The following is a 22902-nucleotide window of genomic DNA, read 5'->3' on the forward strand; positions in this document are numbered from 1 at the left end:
TCTCATACTGTCAGTCTGAACATACCTTTATCCACCCTTTTATGGGTCTTACACATCTGCGCTCTCGGCGTCTCTTCAGCCTCATTACAGCAGAGGAATGATTGTAACAACACTGTAGCAGCCCTTTACTTGTGTATGTATATATATATATATATATATATATATATATATATATATATATATATATACTATATATATATAATATATATATATATATATATATATATATATATACTATATATATATACTGTATACATCGTAGTACTTGTTACATCACAACCCTACGGATATTTTTCAGGTGTGTATATTTATTTCTTACATGCAAAATATAATGGATTACAAATAAAAACAAAGAATAAGATGAACAGTAAACATATTTTTAACTCTCAATATACAAATTCTCATAAACAACATAAATTAATATGACTGAAAAATAATAAGAAGTTTACATTTGAATGGCCCTGCACCTTCACCACTATTCAAACTATGAGCTCAAATACAACTCACAACTATCCCAATGTTATTATATCCACCCAGAGTACACACACACACACACACACACACACACATATATATATATATATATATACACATACACACAGTATAAATATAAACTGTTACGTTCCCAGGACTATGTCCTCTGGAGAGAGAGAGAGAGATCTTGTTCCTGGAATTTGCTGGAGCTACAGTGCTCCCCAGCCCACTGGAAGTACTGTTGCCTTCACATTCCACATCTTTTCTAGCTCCTCTCTAACCCTCAGTGTGTGTGTATTTATATTTATACACTATCATATTGTATCATAATTTATTTGGATGTATTTGAATGTGGATTAATAATCTAAAAATGCAAAGTAAATTAAACTGACTGACTAATAAATGTGGTGGAGTAAAGTAACATTTAAAGTATCATCAAATGTAAATACTAAGTACAAAACGTACTTTAAAACTTAAGTACAGAACATAAGTAATGTATTTACTTCTATCACTAATGGTAGAATATGTGGCATGTGCATAAATGTGTGCTGCAACCCTCGAGGCACACTTTACGCATACTAACAGAATTTGTTTTGGCTCTTGCTGCGTTCAAGTTCAATGATTACGTAACTGCTCTGCACTAAACTCAATCAAACAGTCACAACTCCTCTGCAGCTGTGACTGTTTCAACAGGACTGTCCGGACCTAAGCTCACATCGACCGGGGGAGGAGAGGGAAGTCGAATGTAAATCAGACCTTTGGCATTTTACGCGGATCCAGAGTGTGTTAACGACACAACAAAAAACAAACCTCCTTTCATCAACTCCTAAAACTTGGATCACAGTGGCCATGGCGACATTTGATGACCTCCTGGAGCAGGCTGGGTCTTTTGGCCGCTGCCAGAGGCGTATCTTCGCCCTGCTCTGTCTCTTGTCCTTACCTTTTGCAGGTGTGTACGTTGGTATTGTCTTCCAGGGGTTCACCCCGGATCACTGGTGTCGGGACTCCGCGGTTGTGGAGAGGAGGCAGATGTGCGGCTGGAGCCCGGCGCACAGTCGCAGGCTGACGGTGCCGCTGGTCAACAGGTCCGGGGTGCTGCAGCGGAGCAGCTGCACACAGTATGAGGTGGACTGGAACACGACAACACTCAGCTGTGATTCCCAGGAACTGGACCTCACTGGGGTCCCGGTTTCCACGTGCAAGGTGGGGAAATAGTCTTTTTTTTTGTCATAATAGTGTGCGCAGGATTACATCTTCCAGACTGAATTTGCAGGTCCCATGTTGTAAAAGTAGCATACAGGTGTTCTGTGAATATAAAGAAGGCCGAGGTGCTCTATAAATACTGTGAAAGTATCCAGAGATGGACAGTAACTAAATACATTTACTCAACTACTGTACTCAAGTACAATTTTGCGGTACTTGTACTTTACTTGAGTTATTCCATTTGATGCTAATGTATACTCATACTCATACATTTCAGAGGAAATATTATACTTTTTACTCGACTACATTTAACTTGAATTACTTTAGAGATTCAGAGTATTAATACAAAATATCAATAAATAAAATAACATTTTTTATTATAGATTAAGCTACACAGCAGTATATAAAGTAAATAAAATTAACCCTATCTTTATCAGCTGCAACATAAAAGTCATATTTGCATCAATTTATCAATAATTACAATCTCATTTTATAATATTATGAAATACTAGTACTTTTACTTTTTGTACTCTAAGTATATTTTGATGTTGAACTTTGGGACTTTTACTTCAGTAACATCTTGAATGCATGACTTTTACTTGTAACACTGTTGTACTACTTTGACTTCAAAGTAAAGTAAAAAAAAAAAGAGTAATTCTTCCACTGCTGAAAGAATCTAAACGCTCAATCCACAGAGTAATGCACACAGAATTAAGAAACTGTTCCTGTAAACGAGCCGTCAGGACTTACCGTTCAGTTGTGATGTCACAACTACAGCCTGCTAGAGAGGTAATTTATGCAAGCTAAGCTAACTGGCTGCAGCATCATATTTACCATACACATATCGGATAATGAATAAATGCAGATCTTCATCGCCACTGTCTTGCACTCTGTGCTTTTGTATCTGATGTTGAAGGGGAGGGGCGTCACACAATGGCAGTTGGGAATCAGTTGGCTGCTCACCCTGCATGCGCCCGCTTCCATCTTTAAAAACCAAATAAATAGAATATCTGCAGATGCAGACACCACCACATCATGCTAGTGAGTCGTAAGTGATGATTGAGAGGGATTACTTTTGTATTAGCTTAAATATTGTTTTTACGATAAATCTACATATTAAACCTTTAACGATCTTCTCGTCTAACTCTCTGCAAAAAAAGCAGCACTTTTCAAGGATTTGCAGGGGTTTTTCTCTTTAAAATTAATTTCTTTCAACTCCTGTGACCCTAAAATTACGTAAATATGTGCGTGTTGCTTTCATGTGTTAAATTTTTATCACTGCGTTGGCCTTGTGAGAAGTACAGAAATCTTTGGCAATGGTGTGCACAGATCCTCAGAAGGTCAAAGGCATAAATCTGCAGAGTTAAGGTTAATTTTTTGGAAAAACAGTAACTCCAGCACAGGGGCATTAGGTCGGATTAGAAGGACTCCTTCATCTCTAACTCTGTAGTAAATGCAAGGTTTTGTTTTTGTCATTTGTCTTCAAGTATGGCTGGGAGTATCAGTATGAAGGCAGAAAGTCCTTTGTCACTGAGGTGAGAAGAGAAGTTTTCTTTATTTCTTCAAAATAGGGTTGATTTTAATAACTGAAAAACCAGAAAAAAACAATCCAGTCAACGTTTCTCAATCCTACTCAATTTAAGCAATAACTTCTGCACATATTGTAGGTCACATCACAGTTCAGCACCTTCTGAACTACAGCAAAAATAAAGTAAATCATTTAATATTTTACTGTTCAGACATCAAGACGGCCTTTTATAGAGACATGTAACCTTTTTCCTTTTGGTCCCAGTTTAACCTGGTGTGTTCAGACGGATGGTTTGTGGACATGTACCAGTCCACTCTAAATGTTGGCTTCCTTTTCGGCAGCTTTGCTTTTGGTTTCTTTGCTGACAGGTGAGGCAAACTGGCCACAACTACACGTTCATCAGTGTTTGTTTACTGTAAACCAAAGAAATGATTGGTTACCTCTGGTTTTATTTTTTTTCTATCAAACTTCCTTAGCGTCAGCATAGATTTCACTGACACGCTCTTTCTGTTTTGTATGTTAGAGCTTGGTGCTTGTATGTTGAATCAAGCTTCTCTTATTTTGAAAGGAATCCTCACCTAATATCACTTTTTTTCCTGCAGGTTTGGAAGGAAGGTCAGTTTCCTGGTGTCCAACCTACTAAATGCAATCGCAGGGCTTGCACTGGCTTGGGCGCCAAACTACATCTCCATCCTGGTGTTGCGGTCCATCTTTGGCTTTGCAGTCAAGGGAGGCTGGATGTCCATATATGTGCTGCGTAATGATGACTCTCCATGTTTACTAAAAAACTGAACTGAACAAACACTCCAAGGCACATCTATTAATTGCTGAACCTTAGGCATACATTAACCAAACTTAAAGGGAACGTTGTATGGTAGGTATTCATAGTCAGTGTGGTACCTACAGTAGATGGCGGTTGGAATGCCCCCAGTTTGTATAAAGGACAGCAGCTAAACTTATTTTAACCACCTTTCAGACATGGAACTGACGCTGGTCTACGCTCTCTTCGAAACCACCAGACTAATGCGACAAAATCCCTAATTTTACCTCACAGAACACGAGAGTTGCTGGTCTACTGCTGCCTCCATCGATTAGTTTGTTTGTGTTATTGTGTTACTTTGGTATTTTATGTAGAGGTAAGTAGAGCCTCTGATACTACCTAAAATGCTAGTAAGTAGTCAAGTCTTTTCACCTGTAGAAAACCTAAATACCATAATTCTGACCCAAAACAAATCTACTTCTAAGAATCCCCAAAGCAATTTCAGTCAAAAGCAACTGGAGTTGGTTATTTGTCTAGGAAGACATCCAAGAGGCTTCATCAGTTCATGTAGGTTGGATGGGGGGGACCTTAGCCTAGGACAACACTGCTGACACTTTTAACATTAGCTGCTCAGCCTTAGTAAGACCTCGTCTAACTAACAAATTCTTAACCCGTCTGTTATGCGTTTCTTTCTGTGCTGGAGTGTCAGTTTTTTTTTTTTTTATCTCCAAGTGAGTATTTCTGTGTTTTTGCCAATATTCCGGGATTGTAAATTTACATTTACATTTACCCGGACAGAGCTCTTACCCACCTAGAGAAGGAGGTCTTAGCCAAGGGCTTGAACTTTGCCATGACACCAAAAGAGTTACCCATAGTGGAGTTGATTACAGCTACAGAAATCTGCTATAAAGACAAACAACTTTACTGGAACTGAGGCTGAACAGCTAAGGTTAAAAGTGTCAGCAGCGTTGTCCCGAGCTAATGTCCCCCCATCCAACCTACATGAACTGATGAAGCCTCTGGGATAAGAGGTGAAACTTCTTCCTAGACCAAAACCCAGTTGCTTTTGACTGAAATTGCTTTTAGGATAACAATGACTTGAACAAATGAGAACATTCACAGGCCTACTTTAAAGAAGCTTACTCCTGTTTTTTATACGTTATGACTGACTGTCAAATTAGAAAATAAAAGATTTTATAGCTGTTAAGTGATTATAATATCTACAGTATGTGTTTTGTCTTTGTACTGGCATCGGATCAGTACGGTAAAGTGGTGAAAAGGTTCTAAATATAGCATACAGTTAACTGATTTTTTTCAGATGTTTAAAATATGTTTAGCTGCTGCCCCCCATCCACAGCAGCACATTTCTTTGCTTCTGTGCCTGCTTCTCCAAAATGGCGGCGTGCCGACATAACTCTAGTAAAACACTGACTATGGGTAAGTACATCATACAACCCCACTTCAAAAAATCTAAACTATCCCTGAAAGTCCTTACATATGTACCACATAAGAAAAACTAACTGATACATTTGGAAAACGTTTCATCAAAGTGACGTTATTGTTTGTCTTGTGTTGTTGGAATTCCTCCTAGTCCTTGACGTTGCTCCGTAAAGGTCATGTATTTCTTTGTGTCCCTTTTGAAAAGACCCCCTTTCACTCTGTTATTGTTTTCTTTTCAGTGAAATACACTGTTTTAATATGTTCCCTCTCTTCCGTTCAGTCACTGAGATTGTTGGAGTGGAGTACAGACGGACAGTGGGCATACTGTATCAGATGTTCTTCAGTGTCGGTGTCCTTGTCCTCCCTCTGCTCGCTTACTTCATCCCTGACTGGCGCTGGCTGCAGGTTGTCATCACTGCGCCTTACATCCTCTTCCTGTCCTACTACTGGTGAGAAAGTACATTTCAAGAATCACAAGCCCCTGTCATTCAACATTATAAATGAAGGTACTTTTTTAAAGAAAGAGACCAAGCCCAGGTGTGTTGGTGAACAGTTGCTGAGATTTTTGTATCTGCACAACTTCTTTGTGTCTCAGGTTTATCCCAGAGTCTCCGAGGTGGCTCATCTCTCAGAACAATTCGGCCAAAGCTTTGGAGATCACAGAGGCCATGGCTAAAGAGAACAGGAGGACACTCAAGGACACCGAGGTGAATTGATTCAGTCGTTTACTTAACATCTCAATTCTCCTGAAAGGAAACACAACAATCATCAAATTTAATTTACAGGACGTTCAAGGTTTTAGACAATTAAATGTTGCTCATGAAAACAGAGAAGAGAAATAACTATCCTATCCTTCACTAACTTAAGGTTACGTGCATTTGGATGATGTTAGCTCTACTGTTACAGTTCGGAGCAAGTCCTGCAGCTCTGTTTTGGACTAGCTTTAGTTTTTTCAAGTCTTTATTTGATGTCCTTGACCATATGACGGGACAGTTATCCAAATGAGTAAGAAGTTTCAGTTTATTTAAGTCTGAAATTTGGTCAAAATTATTTTTGTTATTGATAGATTAAGAATTAATTTGTTACTCCATGCCCACTATACAACTGAATGTAATTCCCTATCAAAAGAAATAGACAATTGATGCTACTCATAGATATAGTGTTGTATCATCTGCATACATAACTGCTCCTAACTTAATCTATCAACTGGATCACAATGACTTGTTTCAGACTCTGACTGCTGATGAGGGTGATTCCTCCTCTGCCTCTTTGCTGGACTTGGTCAGAACTCCAAATATGAGAAAACAAACTTTCATCCTCATGTTCAACTGGTGAGACTAAAATCTAAAACCACAGATTTTTAGGCCAAACAAAATGCAGCAGATATTGAATTATTCTTGTTTCTATCTCCTCAGGTTCAGCAGTGCGGTGGTTTATCAAGGCCTCATTATGCGGGTGGGGATAACAGGAGGAAACGTCTACATCGACTTCCTCATCGCTGGCCTCGTAGAGTTCCCCGCTGCCTTCCTCATCGTCTTCACTATTGAACGCATTGGCCGACGCATCCCCTTTGCCTCTGCCAACATCGTGGCTGGAGCCTCCTGCTTGATCACCGCCTTCATTCCTGACAGTACGAGGAACTCTTCAGTCTTAGACCATGTCAGTTAGGGTTTGCACTTGCTTCACCTTGCCTGCATTACATCGACATCCCACCTGAATAAGCTGTATTGGTCCTCTTTCTCTTGTCCTCCTCAAGATGATCCTCCCAAGGCATGGTGAGTTCTACGAGAATGACTTGCAGAGACTAACAACATGTCCGGCCTCAGTGCTGCTGTTGCAACATTTTCTGGAACTTGAGCTGCTTCCCCAAATCAGCTTTCAGTTCCCTATCTTGTTCTGTTGGAAGCAGACAATGGTTGTTGAACCCAGCCCTGGCAAAAGTGATGGACTTTTCTTGTCGGAGGAACTAACAATGGATGGTCCCATTGCAGATGGCATCCGCTATGGCCTTAAGGACTTGGTCATGGCCCCAGGTGCTGAGGATGTGCTCTAGCAGGCCCTAGGCTTTCGGGTCATGCAGATGATTCCACCTTAGCCCAGCAGAACGAGTTGGACCGGCTTGGTAGAACGTCGTAGACAGACGGGATCAAAGATCTGAATCATTCAAAGAGTCACTCTAACCATCCTGCAGACTCGCTCTTCCTCAACTGATGCACACACTTCATTCACGATCAGCTCCCGCCTCTTTTCTCTTTCCCTTTGCCATCTTTCTGGGTTGTCTCTCCTGCTGCCCGCAGTCTTTTCATGGTAGTCATTAGTTGATCAAGTCATAGAGTCTTAGGAATCTCCACTGACACTAGCCTGAAAACCAGACAAATCTGCCAAACTCTTTTTTCATTTGTTCTGGCAAATACGTCTGGTCCCTCTCCTTTACAGATTTCCAGTGGTCCTGGTCATGTGTGGACCAATCACAACTGTTTATCTCATGTGGGGTTGGTTTAAGATGATTACTGGCAGCATCACCGTCAAGTCTGCAGGTCTGAAACGATCACACTGTCAGACTGATGATTGATCAAATATGACTCAATATTCTGTAACTGTAATGCCTTTTTCTCACATAAAATGTTTTCAGAAACAGAAATCTGAAAGTTTCTTACCTGGTAGCTAAGTTTTCTACTGAGCAGGCACCGCTGTTTTTGTCTTTCTGTCTATCAAATTGCACCCAGAACCATTTTGCTCTGCATCGTTGATAACTCTAGAAATTAAAAATTAACTTATATGGTGATACCAGGCTACCGAGTTTCCACATCAATGTCTGTTTACAGGTCTAGGGAAGTACTTCTAAAAAGGTTGCAAAAAGACTTTTGTCGCTCCAGAGGGAGCTGTGTGAACTCTGATAAACGCAGTCTTTCTAAAACTTTCTAAATATTCACAAAGTTCTCTAAATGCACTTTGTCTCTGTCCTTGCAGGCATGTTCTGGTTAAAGACGATTGTGGCCTGCATCGGTCGGTTGGGGAGCACCATGACCTTTGAGATGGTGGTGTTTGTTAACACTGAGCTCTACCCAACGTACATCAGGTAAGGGTCAGACCGATCCACTCTGCTTTCACCAATAATGACCCAGTAGCTACAGTGTGATTGCTGAATCTTGGGTGAATTGGATTAACTGGATACAGGAACCTGGGAGTGTCAGTTTGTTCAACCTTATGTGATATTGGAGGCATCGTCGCTCCCTTCCTGCTCTACAGACTGGCTGTGATCTGGTTGGAGCTGCCACTCATCATCTTTGGTAGGTTTCTTTCGATTGATTGATCGATATCCTTTTTTTAATTTTTGTGTCATACATAAATAATATGCCCAGTGCAAACAGGCTTATAAAACACCATGATTTTGAAAAAAAAAAAATAGATACAAGAAACCAGTGAAGCAACATAAATTTAAAAAACAAAATACCAGAAAAACAAACCCTCCTGGGGTATTTTCCGAGCTTTGTTGGAGTGGTCAGAAATAAAATGCTTTTGGAGGTAGATGGGGAAGTCATATAGGATCCTGGCAGCCATCAGTTCAGAGGGAGGAAGACACGCTCTTTGTTTTAATTAGCTGTACCTCATCGATGTGAAGTGAGCAAACAATTCAGTGAGATTTTAGGACCATAACAATTGAGCCAGAGGACTAGGAATCAAACCAAGGCCAAATGACCAATTTTCAATTCAATGTTGAAGGGAGGGTTTATACTTTATGTTACTATTATTTTCTCTTACTATGTGGATTCTATAAGTTTTTTTTGTTAGACCAACCTTGTGGACACTGCAATTTTTGCCTTGTGAACTTATTTAGCGAGGGTTGTGGACTTGAGAAATGGTGTGAAGCATATTTAAGTTCCCATTCAGTGCATCCCTGAATTGTTGACAATAGGACAATAACAGTTTATTTTTTGCTGTTGTTGGGCATAAAAATGGCATAATAATCATTCATCATGTTGTTATCCAAGTATTGTGAGAGACATCTAGATTTGTTCACCTCCTCGTAGCTGTTTTCATTCTTTAGAAAATTTAGCTTGTGTAAATTCTGGGGTTTCTTCTGCTTTATACAAGATCGTAACAAATAGATAGTTACATAATGTATTATAAATACTGTAGATAAAGATAAATAATGTATTTCAATTCAAACTTTATTGTGAACAGCACAGTGACACTCTTATCCGCTACATATTAAGAAAAAAACACTAAAGCTTTCTGTTATAATATTGACTTGCAAAACCCAAAGTTTGTTGATGTGTTTTTTAAATATGTAACCAATTCTGTGTTTTATATTAAACAGGATCGATTGCGTTCATAGCCGGAGGTCTGGTGTTGTTGCTCCCTGAAACCAAAGGTGTTCCTCTCCCTGAGACCATTGATGATGTTGAGTTTCCTAACAGGTGAGAAATCTCCCAGAAAGTTTCATTCAGTCCATCACTCAACACACTGAGAGCGTTAGATTATTATGTATTCTGTTATTGGATCGTGAATTATTGTATGTTTATGCATTAACAGAAATTGGGACCAGTCTGAACCAGTTTTGTGTTGAGTAGTCACATATATTATATCAAAATTGTAGTAATATACATTGAAGCAATTCTTACCTTTCTGGCATTTTGACACTTTTCTTTTGTAATCTTAAAATGCTCCTAATAAGAGTCTGGTACACAGAAATCCACCAGGTGTTGAAACTCATCAATATTCAATTCTTATATATTTCTAAAAAAGGTCTGAGCAATGGCAGGAAGCTTGGCAAATCATTTTATTCGTCAAATAAAATGATTTGCCAAGCTTCCTGCCATCGTCGCTTTGTTTCACTTGCGATGCTCATGCTGCGTTCAAGTTCCATGGGAAGTCCGAAGTTTCAGACCTCCAACTAGTCAAAGTAATCTGGAATACCTGTCAAAGTGGAACCTCCTACTAATGAACTCAAATTCCATAATAGGAGGTTTCACTTTGACAGGCATTCCAGTGCACTTTCCCTAGAACGCAGCATTTCTCTCTCATGGCACGTGTCGGGGAAGGAGGGAGCGCCACAGGTCAGGCAGGGGGAGGGGGGTGGGACGTTGAAGGGAAGTGCTGTGAGACATGCAAGAAAGGTAAGAATTGCTTTAATTAATTGTACTTCCTGTTTTCCAAGTGTGAGAAAGATTATCTGAATGTAAAACAGTCCTAATGAGTGATGCATTTGTATCAAATTTTAATTCTTAATGTGATCTTTAGGAATCGAGCAGCAACCTCCAGTGTTTAAAAATGAAGCCCCAAAATTGCATTTCCTCAAATGGCCACTTGAGGCTACAAATGCGAGTCAACTGCCATAGACCCCAATGTTAAAATGTCCAACTTTACAGCAGAAATAAACATGTTTACAGCCTGGTACAAAATTATTCACCCGTTCATAACATTTAATAACTTTAAACGATGGCTTAAAGTTCTCTATAATAAAGGAAGTAGTCGCTTTAAATGACAGTTGGGTGCCGTCACAGATGGCCTGCCAGCCTTTTGCTCTATCAGCGCTCCACCTCGTTGCCCATTTTTGGGTTAGCTTGGCATTTTGCGTCACTGCCAAGATGGCGATTACTTTTTTTACATTACACATTAGGACATACTACTTTGTGATAAAATTGCCTTGAACTTTGTCCTTCTGGCTCATAAACTGTGTGGACAAATGCTGGTTTGCATACTGCAAAATGTAACTGGATTTCATCACACTACCTGGTATTTTTTTTGGCACATTGCAATTGACTATTATGATTGTTCTATATATTAAGGCTGTTCATACATATTAAGACAAAGGCACTGTAACTTGTATATAATCTACATATTTATTACAGTAGAAATTATGTCCAGAGCAAATAAAGGAAATCAGGTTAGGTAGTATAAGAGGTGGTGGATGGGTCCAAAAAAAAAGGGGGGGGGGGGGGCTTTCACCAGGTGTTCGTGTTCCTGAAGCACTGAGCCAAACCACAGCATATTTTCTGATCCTTATAATGAGAATAGGTTGATATTGAGACGGTATTTATTTGCTCTTAATAAGATATATGTCTGTTTTTGTTCCCAGGAAAAAGGAGGATGTAACAGAGAATCAACAAATGAAGAAACTTTTAAAATCAGACCTGACAAACAACAAGGAAACAACAACCGTGTGACTGTCTGTGTGTGCATGCATGTGTGTGTGTAGACCTATTCACTGTGATACAAAAAACAAGGAAGGTTATTTTTATACATTTTCTATAAAGCATGACTTCCCAATTTCCCTTGTATTAAGTTTTATTTTTCAGCTCTTACAGAAAACACATGCTTTACATCCCTAAACCAGGATCATGATCTGCTTATTGTGTTTCCACCACAGGAGATAAAACATTGACATCAGTTAATATCAGACTACAACTAGTGTTGCAGCCGAACAGTACATACATGTTAAAGTATCTTCCAAAAAGCACGATGAACAGTCACTTTCTGCGACTGAAGCTAATGGTGGATAGTTTTTTAATTGGCTTTGATGGTTCTGTCGATCCAGTCGACAAACTTGGAGACCCGAGCGTAGACGCCGGGTTTCATGGCGTTGGCGCATCCCAGACCCCAAGAAGTCACCCCCTGCAGGACGTACCTGTTCTGGGAGTTACACACTAGAGGGCCGCCGCTGTCACCCTGCAGGGAGAAACCATTTTTTTTCAGTTCAGACAGAATTGTCAACTCCGTTTCCATCGTCAGTCTCTGATTAATGGACTGCAGTTATATTCACGGCTTGCTCATAAAAAATAAACGCTGATTTATAGCACATGACGTGAAATACATCGTTAATGAGAAAAATACTAATCATTCTCTAAAATGCGGACAGAACAGAGAGCAGAGCTGCTCTAAGGTAAGACAATACTTTTTTGTTGTAATTGTATTCTGTAAAGAATGAGTGTAAAATGAGAATGAGTGTATTTATTCTTGTTATCTCTTAATCACAAGAAAACAAAAGATCATTTCCTCTCAATAGCTACGCCGTTATTCAGTTAAACCAACCAAGTCTACAACAATGGTGCACCCATGTACTGATATTTATGTTAAATGCATTCAAACTGCCCAGATCAATCTGACAAGGCTTTTACTTTGAAATATCTCTAAATTGATCTAGTAGAAATGCTGGATTTTGTGTCTGTATGAAGTCAGAGATGTCTCAAACTTAGTCGTTCCCTTTCAATTAAGTGGTATTTTCTTTTTGATTTATAAGAGACTCAGATAATATGTTTTATACTTCATTTTTTATACCTGGCAGCTGTCCGTTCCTCCTTCGATGTTTCCAGCACACATCTCGTGGTCTTTGACGCGGCCATTCAGGTACGACGGACGATTACAGATCTTGTTCTCGATCACAGGGAAACCGGTTTCCTTCAGGACGCCGTCACCTCCCGTACCTGCAAACACACATCCACGCAGTTATCCAGTTTCTAGTGTATCTTTAATAGAAAAAAACAACACCTACACGACAAAATCAATATATAGATAAAGAAATGGCTGGAAAAAGGTACCAGTCTTTGACCTAAAGAGTCACTGAAGCTTTTTACCTTGATATTGGAAATCAATACTGACAATCGATCAGAATGCCCCCACTTTTAAAAATGCTCTCTAACTGGTCCTCACAAAGATGGCAGTACAACGGCACACACACACACACATAAAGCGCTGTAACTTACCTTGGGTTTCACCCCATCCAGTAACGTAACACTCGGTTCCACTGGGAACAACGTAGTCCTTCTCTGGCAGCCAAACTGGCAGGACTTTGTCATTTATTAGTGCAGGGCTGACAACACACGGTGGAAGAAGTAATTAAGAATATCAATCTTTTTACAGTGTAGAGATACTCTGTTACTAATAATAAAAGTACAAAATTATTAGCATCAAACTTTACTTCTTTACTTAAAGTATATTATGGTACAAAAGAAATAATGGAAATATTGATTTAAGGTGGAAGAAAAGAAAAATGGTAAGTAAAAAAAAATAAAGAATAAAGGGAAAAAAATAATATTGAATTTGAATTTATTTCAGACATGTCAAAAAGAAAATAATATTTAAAATGAGACAAAATCAAATTAGTTCATAATATAATAATTAGAAAATAAAATAAATAAAGCATGTTACAACATAAATTCAATTAAGCCACATTGACGTGTCTGAAAGGGAGTAGGAAGAAGTTTAAAATGTATATTTCTTTATATATATTATTGTGAACATGTGAGCAAACAACAACAAAAAGATAAGAACAAAACAGTTTAAATAATAATACATTAATAAAACTTCTCATCACAGAGGTTTCATAAACACAAATTAAATCTTACGTGTCCAAAAAGGAGTATAAGGAAGTATATAATTATAAATTCCTCTTCTCCAATTGAAGAAATGCAACATTATCTTACACATATACAAACATATGTATATAAAAGCATTAAAAAAAAACGTTTTCTGTATCCTCTTCCATCTAAAACAGTATCCTCCGTTTTAAAGATATATCATTAATTGTGTGCTTCATGTTCTGCCTCTGGTTTGTGCACATGCTCTAAATATTGGGCGGTATTGGCAGAGCAGACTCACCTCGACAGTTTGAGCAGAGCGACGTCGGCTCCGTTGGGCGCCAGTATCAGTTTCTCCAGGTTCTTGTCCTGTTTCGACGCCTCATTGGCTCTCTCTGTGTGGACGCCCAGGAGTACCTTGTAGGCTGAAGGTCGTTTGGACCTACAGTGAACACATTTATAAACATACACACTAGTTATCCAGTGGGGTTTCTCTTACAGGATTTAATCTTGAGATGTTTAATCGCCTCTCTGACCTCTCCAGGCAGTGGGCAGCAGTTATAACCCACTGAGGGTGAATCAGAGTTCCTCCACAGAAATGAATCCCTGTGCTGGAAGAAAGACACAGAAATGTGTTTAAAGAGGACAGAGGAGAGATGTGATTAGACCTTTTTCTAATATCAGATATTATATCCCTATAGATAAACCCCTGGAGACAAAACTTTAACAGATATTAAGCATACATTTATATTCACTATATTAACTTGACTAACTAGACAACTATATTAATTTGAAAGTAGTCTTGGTCATTTTGGTGCAGGATCCTTATCATTTTGATAATAAAAGAGGTTTGTGCTTGTTGAAATATGGGTTTAATCTTGCTGGTCAAAATTATTATATTATACCTGAGTCCCATTATTAAAATATTTGTTATTGTTATCCCAAGTTAATGCGCTGAGGTAAACATGTGATTTTCAAAAATATAATTAACCAGAGATGTATAAAAAACTCCAGATGGTCATACTGCTGTTCTGAAGACACGGATCTCTTCAAACCATTTAGATAGAAAAATATTCCATCTGTGTGTGACGTATGGAGCCCTGGAGGTGAAATGGACAAAATTTTCGCCCACATGCATGTCAGCAAATCTCTAAAGAACTTTTTTTTTAATCGGAGTTCAAATACGAGGAAAATATGAATGTGTTACAATGCAATTTGAAATGACCTTCCCTGCACAGTAATGCACAGTAGCTGTCCTCATTCACTGTCCTCATTCACTGTCCTCATTCACTGTTCACTTTCCTACAAAAACTTATGCACTCTAATGTAATCAATGTATTTATTACTGTACAAATGAAACCCTAATTCACATGAAGCTGGGCCGATGTGTAAATCGTTAATAAAACAAAATGCGATGATTTGCAAATCATTTTCAACTTTTTTCAAACAAGATATTTAATGTTCAAACTGATTAACTCTTTTTTTTTTTGCAAATATTTTGAATTTGATGCCTGCAACACGTTCCAAAAACACCGGCACAGGGGCATGTTTACCGCTGTGTTACATCACCTTTCCTTTTAAGACATTCAAAAAGCATTTGGGAACTGAGGACACTATTTGTTGAAGCTATTTAGGTGGAATTCTTCCCCATTCTTTCTTGATGTAGGACTGTCTGATGTTGCACTTCATAATGCGCCGCACATTTTCAATGGGAAACGGGTCTGGACTGCAGGCAGGTAAGTCTAGTACCTGCACTCTTTTACTATAAAGCCATTCCGTCGTAACACGTGCAGAATGTGGCTTGGCATTGTCTTGCTGATATAAGCTGGGACGTCCCTGAAAAAGAAGTTGCTTGGATGTTGCTCCAAAACCGTTTTTTGTACCTACATGCATTAATGGTGCCTTCACAGATGTGAAAATTACCCATGATGCCATGGGCACTAACACACCCCCATACCATCACAGATCTTGGCTTTGAACACAATGTCCATGATTTCCAAAACCATTGTAAATGTGAACTCGTCAGACCGCAGCACACCTTTTCCACTTTGCATCATCAGTCCATTTGAGATGAGTGTGGGCCCAGAGAGACTGACGGCACTTCTGGGTGTTGATATACGGCTTTCACTTTGCATGGTAGAGTTTCAACTTGCACTTTTAGATGTAGCGACTGTGTTAACGGACAATAGTTTTCCAAAGTGTTTCTGAGCCCATGGGGTATCCTTTACAGAATGATGTTGTTTTTAATGCAGTGCCATCTGAGGGATCGAAGGTCACGACTCATGTCATTCAATTTAGATTTAAGCCTTGCCGCTTAAGTGTAGAGAGTCCTCCAGATTCTCTGAATTGTTTGCTGATATTATGGATTGCAGATTATAGAATCCATACATTTCTTGCAATTGTAAATTGAGAAACGTTGTTCTTAAACTGTTGGACTATTTGCTCACATAGTTGTTTACAAGGTAGTGAACCTTGCCCCATCCTTGCTTGTAAACCACTGAGCCTTTCAGGATGCTCCTTTTATAACCAATCATGACACTCACCTTTTTCCAGTGAACCTATTCACCGGAGGAATGATCCAAACTGGTTTTTTTTTGTTTTGTTTTTAACATCCAACAACAGACTTTTATTTCCTCCCTCCCAGCTTTTTTGCACGTGTTGCAGGCATCAAATTCAAAATGAGTGAATATTTGCCCCCAAAAAAAGTTATTATCAGTTCGAACATTAAATATCTTGTCTTTGTAGTGTATTCAATTGAATGTATAGTGAAAAGGATTTTCAAATCATTGTATTCTGTTTTTATTTACCTTTTACACAATGTCACGACTTCGGTTGAATTGTGGTTGTATTGTGGTCAAGAGCACCAAAATCCTCATATAGGGCTGAGGGTCGGGGTGGTGGATGGGTCCAAAAACATTAAAACACCCTGCGTTTCAATATCCAAACGTCTATTCTACCATCAGTATGCCAGAAAGAAGATCAAGGGCTCTATCTTGCACCCAGCACAGAGAGCAACTCTCATTGCTAGTTTCAGACGGACCCAGTTGTCAGTTGTCAGAGCTGCTGCGCCGCACGTGAATGTATTCTGAGACAATGGGCCCCTGGGCACAGACAAATAAGAAGCCCCCCACTCTGTCTATGTGGGAACAAGACTCCCAAACCCATAGAGGCTACTTTTAGTAAGTTAATTACAGCTAAAAAAAAAAAAAAAAACACCTCCAAATGTGGTCTCAATGACACTTGTTGTTAGAACTGTCTATATGTTATTTGATCACCCAAAACACATGTTGATGCCAAGTCTGTACAAGGTCACACAAACAGACTGTATATAAAGTCACTAGACTCTTATCTCAGTCTTATTCTACTCACTTGGTCCGGAGGCTGATTTGCCAGGGCCACGAGTGAGCTTTAGACACGCAGCCTCCCACGATACGACCAAAACAACGCTTTGGTTTGATGACTGGCACCCCCCATTTCATTTCAGCTACGAAGAAAGTTCACAGTCATGAGTTCTCACAAGAGGAGTAAAATACAAGCATTTGATTGGTTTGAAGTGGTATCATGTAACAAGGTTACCTGTGTGGCTGCTCGTGCTCATTACACTCAATTATAACAAAATTGTTGGATGGAAAAAACATTGCCGTATTTAGAAGATCACAACATCCAAACAATTACAATATAAACATGCAGACATTTAAAGTTAAGCATGTTACCTTTATAGCATGTGAAGCTATAAAGCCTACACACACAAAAAAAACCCTACACACTCAAAATAAAAAACCTACACACAAATAGTTTACATACTACAGTCGGGGATCTGACAGTAGTCCCATTTCTTGTTCCTGTCTGTAGTGTAACACCACGGTCCGTTCACATCGCCATCTGGGTTTCTGCAGTTCTGATAGTGACACACAAGACAATTAACTAGAAAACAAATCTAATTATTGGCAAAGATTTTAGCATTTATGCGTTCATTAAGTCCAGAGTGAAACGTCATCACTCAAAGTGTCTACGGACCACACACACTTACATTGCTCTCCAGACCCTTGGTGGGGTGAGTTTGTGGGGTGAAGCTGCTGTGTTGATGAGGGCTCTGAGCACTCCAGGCCTGGCAGGTCACGCCCAGAATGGTGATGGAGGTCGGACCCCGATATGCAACTCCATTTCCATTCTTACAATCTAACAAAGCAACAGAGAGAAACCAGTGAAGGATAAAACAAGCTTTAAGATATCTGACAAGTGAAGAGAATCATTTACCTTTTGGTGGCGGGGTCTGGGTAGGGGTGTTGGGGATCTGGGGTTTGGTTGTGGGTACACCTCCTGAAGGTTTGGTGGGGCATTTCTCCAATTTGCAATACTCCCAACGGACTCTGGGCTCTGTAGTGTAACACCAGGGAGCTCGGTCTCCATCGGGGTTCCTGCACAGATTCCTCCTGAGGTCCCTGTTGAAAGAGAAAACCTGGAACTTCAGGATGACAAGAATAAATAACCTGCACCTTCAGTTTCAGTTTTTGTCCTAGAATCAAACAAAGAAAAGGAACCAATGACCTCAGTTGGCTTGTTATTGTTATTTGATGCTCACGCTTTGGGGTAGTTCTGAGGAGTCTTTTTGTGGCTGTGAGGAGTCATGGCGCTCCAGCTTTGACATCTTTTTCCGCTGATGGTCTCTGATGTTACACCACGGTAACTCGTCCCGTCCCCCTCATAACAGTCTTCCTCCTCCGGGGGGATCACTGGCTCATCTGCAGCAAGAGACACAGAATGATTCCTTGATGCTCTCCACCGTCATCAGCACTGTTGTTAGAATTGTTGTAATTGGGTAAGAAATCATCCTCATCACCTGGTCCGGCTGCATCCCCACAGCTTGGCACCTTGCAGTACTCCCAGCGAGTTGCAGAGTCAGTGGTGTAACACCAGGGCTTCCTCTCATTGTCAGGGTTACGACAGTAGTTGTTATCTAGCCCCCTGGCAAACAATGGTAATAATGATTAATGGAGGTAAACCCAAAGATAAAAGCAGCATGCCATAGTCCCTCATTTTTGAAAAACAACATTTTCATGTTGCAGTTGCTCTTACTTGCAGGGGTAGTTGTCTGGTGAGCGGTTGTGTTTTTGTGGCGTCTGAGTGGACCAGCTCTGGCACGTTTTGCCATTTTCAGTCACAGATATCGTGCCTCGGTATGCGCCACCTTCACCGGTGGTACAGGTCAGCTCTGGGACGATGGTGGGAGGCTCGGATGCTGAGCATCAGAAGATGAGATGGGTTGGTTGTAGAAGTCAAGAAAAAAAATTAGTTAAGTACTGTAATATAATATCAAATTAAAATGAAACTGAAAAACAAAAGTGAAAAACTACTGCTAAATAAAGTGCTGCAGGAATGAGAAATCTGTAAGTGAGTAAGCATTTGATGGTGATGTATCTAAACAATAGCAGGTAAAAATGCTGCAACGTTAAACATCATTTAGGATCTCTGTGATATAATTTCACAATGTTTGACATCTTAATTTTGCAAAATAATCATATTTTGTCAAAATAAAAATAATATAATTTATTTTAATGTGGTTTAGGATCACCAGGTGGATGCAGGTCCTGCTGCAGGAAGGGGTTAAACATCTTGCTCAACGGTACCTCGGCAGGTAAAAGGGTGAGTGCACATATTAATCTACAGTTCATGGAACTATAGCAGAAGTAAAGGAAATGTATTGAAACAGGAGAGCTTACCACAGCGGGGTATGGAGCAGAAGTCCCACCGTTTTGCCGGGTTGCTGGTGAAGCACCACGGTTGGGGGTCTCCATCTGGGTTTCTGCAGTAGTTCTCCTCAAGGTACTTTTCTGGAAGACTAGAGGAAGCATAAATGGAGTTGTCAAATAAGTAACATTTGTTTTAGTTCCTAACTAAAAACATTTATCAAATATTACAAAATCCTGCTGGTTGGTTGATGTGCTGTTTTATGGTCTTACGCGCTGGGGATGTAGCCATGATTGTGAGGTGTCTGAGAGTCCCAGCGTTGGCAGGTGTAGCCGTTTGCTGTAGTGGCTTTTTTCCCTCTGTAGTCCTCACCACTGCAGTATATACAGTCATCTGTAAAGGAATAAGCACAGATGCATGCTTGCAGTGCATTTTACACTTCAGAATAATTTGGACTGTGAAATAGTTGGCAATCAGGAGAACAGGTATGTGATATCTCACACAAGCAAGCAAACAAACAAACATACAAATAAATCAATTTTACCAGTGCAGCTGGATACATTGCAATTTTCCCAGCGGGTGTTTGGGTCTGTGGTGTAACACCAAGGTCCCCCACCGTCTCCGTCAGGGTTTCTGCAGAAGTTAGACTCCAGATCTGCTAGTGGATGCAACTCCGGTGTGAAGCTGCAGCAGACACGTTGAGTAAAACGAGATGAAAAAGATATAAAATGATGTGATGTGATGTGTAAAGTAACACGATGATACATACTTGGGCCTGTGTGGGTATTTTGCTATCCATCTCTGACACAGCTTTCCTGTTTTTGTTTTGGTCTTTGTTCCTCTGTAATCTGATCCGACTCCATTAACACACTCCAGGAGGTATCCTAGACGAGCCAAAAACAATATACACCAACGCAGGGCACTCAGCATGTTTGATTACTCAATAAAAACATGACTGCTGTTCATCAGATGATTCTTTGAGGGAATCATGTATCTTATCCTGTTGGAGTGATCCCCAAAATTTGAGTCACAGTAGTGTACCATGAGTCACCTCTTCGTGTGTTTGCAGACACAGTCCAAACATCACTGATCATGCAACACAGGCTAAACATTAACCACAATGTAATGGAGACTAAATATCACTTCAGATGTAAACTGGATCAGCATGTACATGAGACAAAAAAAGGACACCATGATAAAATTAAAGAAGGGGTACTTATATGACTGAAAAGACGAAATGACTTGCCTTCTTTTTCATATAAGGCTGCGCTGGCCCTGCGCAGGATATTCTCTGTTTTAGAGTTTGCTGCTGCGGTCCAACACTCATTGTCCTTCTCATAATATATGAACGATCTGTGAAAACACAGAAAGGGGGTCAGGTTGGGATTCTGAGCCTTAAATGTAAATGTTAAATTGGAATTTTTAAAAGTGTGAACTTACCTGCAAGTGAAAGATTTTTCAGCATCACATTTGGCGGCACAGTCAGCCACAGTGTTTACTGAGTACTGTCTTTTCTGCAGCGAGATGAGCCATGCTCCATCAGTTTTGGAGTAGCCAGCCACCTCAGAACCACTTACTGAAAGCAAGGACAAAACTATGAATTAATGAATTGCTAAGCATTAAAACTAGAAGTTCTCTATCTAGAAGTAAGGAATCAGCACCTTTTAAAGCTGATTAATTAACACGTTTCTCATTCGTTTAATCAATATTAAAATCTAAAGTGCAAAAGACTACCTGTTTCCCCCTGCTTGCAGTCTTCATGCTAAGCTAAGTTAAGCATCGCCTAGCTTTACAGTAGCTTCAGACATCACATGAAAGTGATATCTTCTCCTTTAACTCACAGTCTTCTGCGTATTTAACAAAACATCTCACTGTTTTTCTGAAGTTCTTATAAAAATGTAAAAGATGGCTGCAGTGGACCAACAGAACAATTTCCAGCTTACTTCATAAATAGTTGCAAAACATTTAGGAGCATTTGCCTTCATAAGTAGGTAAAAGTGTGTATCATCTGCTTAAAATTTTTTTTTTTTGTAGCATCAAATTAAGGCATATGCACTAAAAAAGAATTGCACCCTTTGGTGCACCATATATCATATTTGCGTAGAGGTATAGGTTTAAAACTTGTCGATGTCAGCAGCAGTGACACAGACTCAGTCTTGCAGATGGTTTTAATACAAATAAGGTGTCAGAAGCCGTACAATGACTGCTGAAGTTTGGGTTGTATTTGGTGCGTGTCCATAAAATGTCCTTTGCTTATTTGTTTATAGATTAAGAAGAATGCTGCTTCAGTGCATATACATATAGATAATGTCAGTGTAGAGAATCTGGTGCACCTCCTTTGAATTAGTTGAGCCAGTGTTGTCCAGTCGATATCAGTTATTCTAATGATTTAGTTCTCAAAAAATGTATTTTTTAACAGATAAATTACAGCACATTTGCAGTTCAAACAATGTGACAGGTTCCATTCATGCATTTGAAAATGTTATTGACAAAAATCCAAAGAAAACAGGTTTCTACTTAAACTAATGAATATTTAGATGTACTAATATTTGTATATAAATTTACGAATGGAAAGAAAAACAGGAAATTGTACAGCATCATACATTATATAATATCTTCTCAGGTGTACAGTTAGAGGCAAGTTCATTAATCCAGTGTTTTGGGGGATTGGTGAATCCAATTTATTAGTATATATTTTTTAACTGCGAAATGAACTGCCAACTCAAATCAAAATGAAATGTAACTAACACTAAAGCAAGTGGCTGAGCTATAAAATCACAATGTTTTATCTTAAACAGTCAGATTTTTAGAAGAATCAGATCAACTTTTTCACTCCTTTTGAGTTACTTTGAATCCGTCTTTTATTCTCATCGTTCGGGGGCCACCTCTAAACTGTGCAAACTAAGTGTGAAAATATGAAGGTGAACACAATATGTTGTGCATCCAGATGTGTCTCTTAATGCAAATGCACACATTTGATTAACTTGGACAGGGTTGTCCTGATGAGTTACCCTCACAGTGAAGCAAATAGTGTCCGTCTTACTTTTTTTTTTTTAATTTATGCAGAAAATTGTTGTAGAACTCTTCATAATTATCATTAAAAGATGCAGTTCTATCTTACCAGTGCAGGTCACGGCTCCCAGGAAGAAAGCTACCTTGTACAGGTCCATGGTGAGGCCTTTTCTAGCAGCACATAGTCGACAAAGTCACCGAGGTACCTCCTGGTAATGTTATTGGGTTCCTTCTAACGTTTCAGAAAGATAAATAGGACAGCTCAATCGTTAGTCAATCATTGGCCCGACAAGGACGACAACAGAGGTCAAAAACCTTGTTTATGGGAGATTTTTGGAACACTAAATGTTGCTTTGCAATATCAGTGTTTCGTCCTCTCTGTTATATCTTATATTGATATGATATATTGGATAAATGCACAATCTGTTTAATTCTTACCTTGTTCTGGTTATGAAACACCATCAGTTTGGGGATGAACTGACAGGCTTCTTGAGCTA

The 22902-nt window shown here is 39.4% G+C and overlaps 2 protein-coding genes across 2 annotated transcripts; one reads left to right on the forward strand and one right to left on the reverse strand.

The window, feature by feature from the left end:
- The first annotated feature begins 1200 nt into the window (after positions 1-1200).
- Positions 1201-11605, forward strand: LOC310961424 (solute carrier family 22 member 2-like). The gene is made up of 12 exons (XM_083933474.1): positions 1201-1677; positions 3165-3212; positions 3470-3573; positions 3808-3962; positions 5686-5854; positions 6001-6112; positions 6636-6736; positions 6821-7035; positions 8376-8484; positions 8583-8695; positions 9727-9826; positions 11488-11605. Exons 1-12 carry the CDS (start codon positions 1324-1326, stop codon positions 11573-11575), a joined length of 1668 nt encoding a protein of 555 aa, XP_083789600.1. The 5' UTR covers positions 1201-1323; the 3' UTR covers positions 11576-11605.
- Positions 11606-11915: 310 nt separating this feature from the next.
- Positions 11916-22563, reverse strand: plg (plasminogen; the record flags this gene model as incomplete). The annotated part of the gene is given in 19 exon segments (XM_083933620.1): positions 11916-12077; positions 12687-12832; positions 13112-13218; positions 14007-14147; positions 14242-14316; positions 17075-17189; positions 17510-17603; positions 17736-17954; positions 17958-18147; positions 18288-18447; positions 18546-18670; positions 18782-18944; positions 19426-19544; positions 19666-19786; positions 19938-20077; positions 20163-20277; positions 20640-20746; positions 20834-20969; positions 22515-22563. Coding segments are annotated over 19 exon segments (2484 nt in total).
- Between the last annotated feature and the right edge of the window lie 339 nt (positions 22564-22902).

This window comes from Echiichthys vipera (genome assembly GCF_963691815.1).
Source record: "Echiichthys vipera genome assembly, chromosome: 19".
NCBI lineage: Eukaryota > Metazoa > Chordata > Actinopteri > Perciformes > Trachinidae > Echiichthys > Echiichthys vipera.

Coding starts and splice junctions, on each gene's coding strand:
- LOC310961424 (XM_083933474.1), top strand. CDS start 1,324: ATGGCGACATTTGATGACCTCCTGGAGCAGGCTGGGTCTTTTGGCCGC. Junction 3,574..3,807: donor TTTGGTTTCTTTGCTGACAG/GTGAGGCAAACT, acceptor TTTTTCCTGCAG/GTTTGGAAGGAAGGTCAGTT. Junction 8,485..8,582: donor CTCTACCCAACGTACATCAG/GTAAGGGTCAGA, acceptor AACTGGATACAG/GAACCTGGGAGTGTCAGTTT.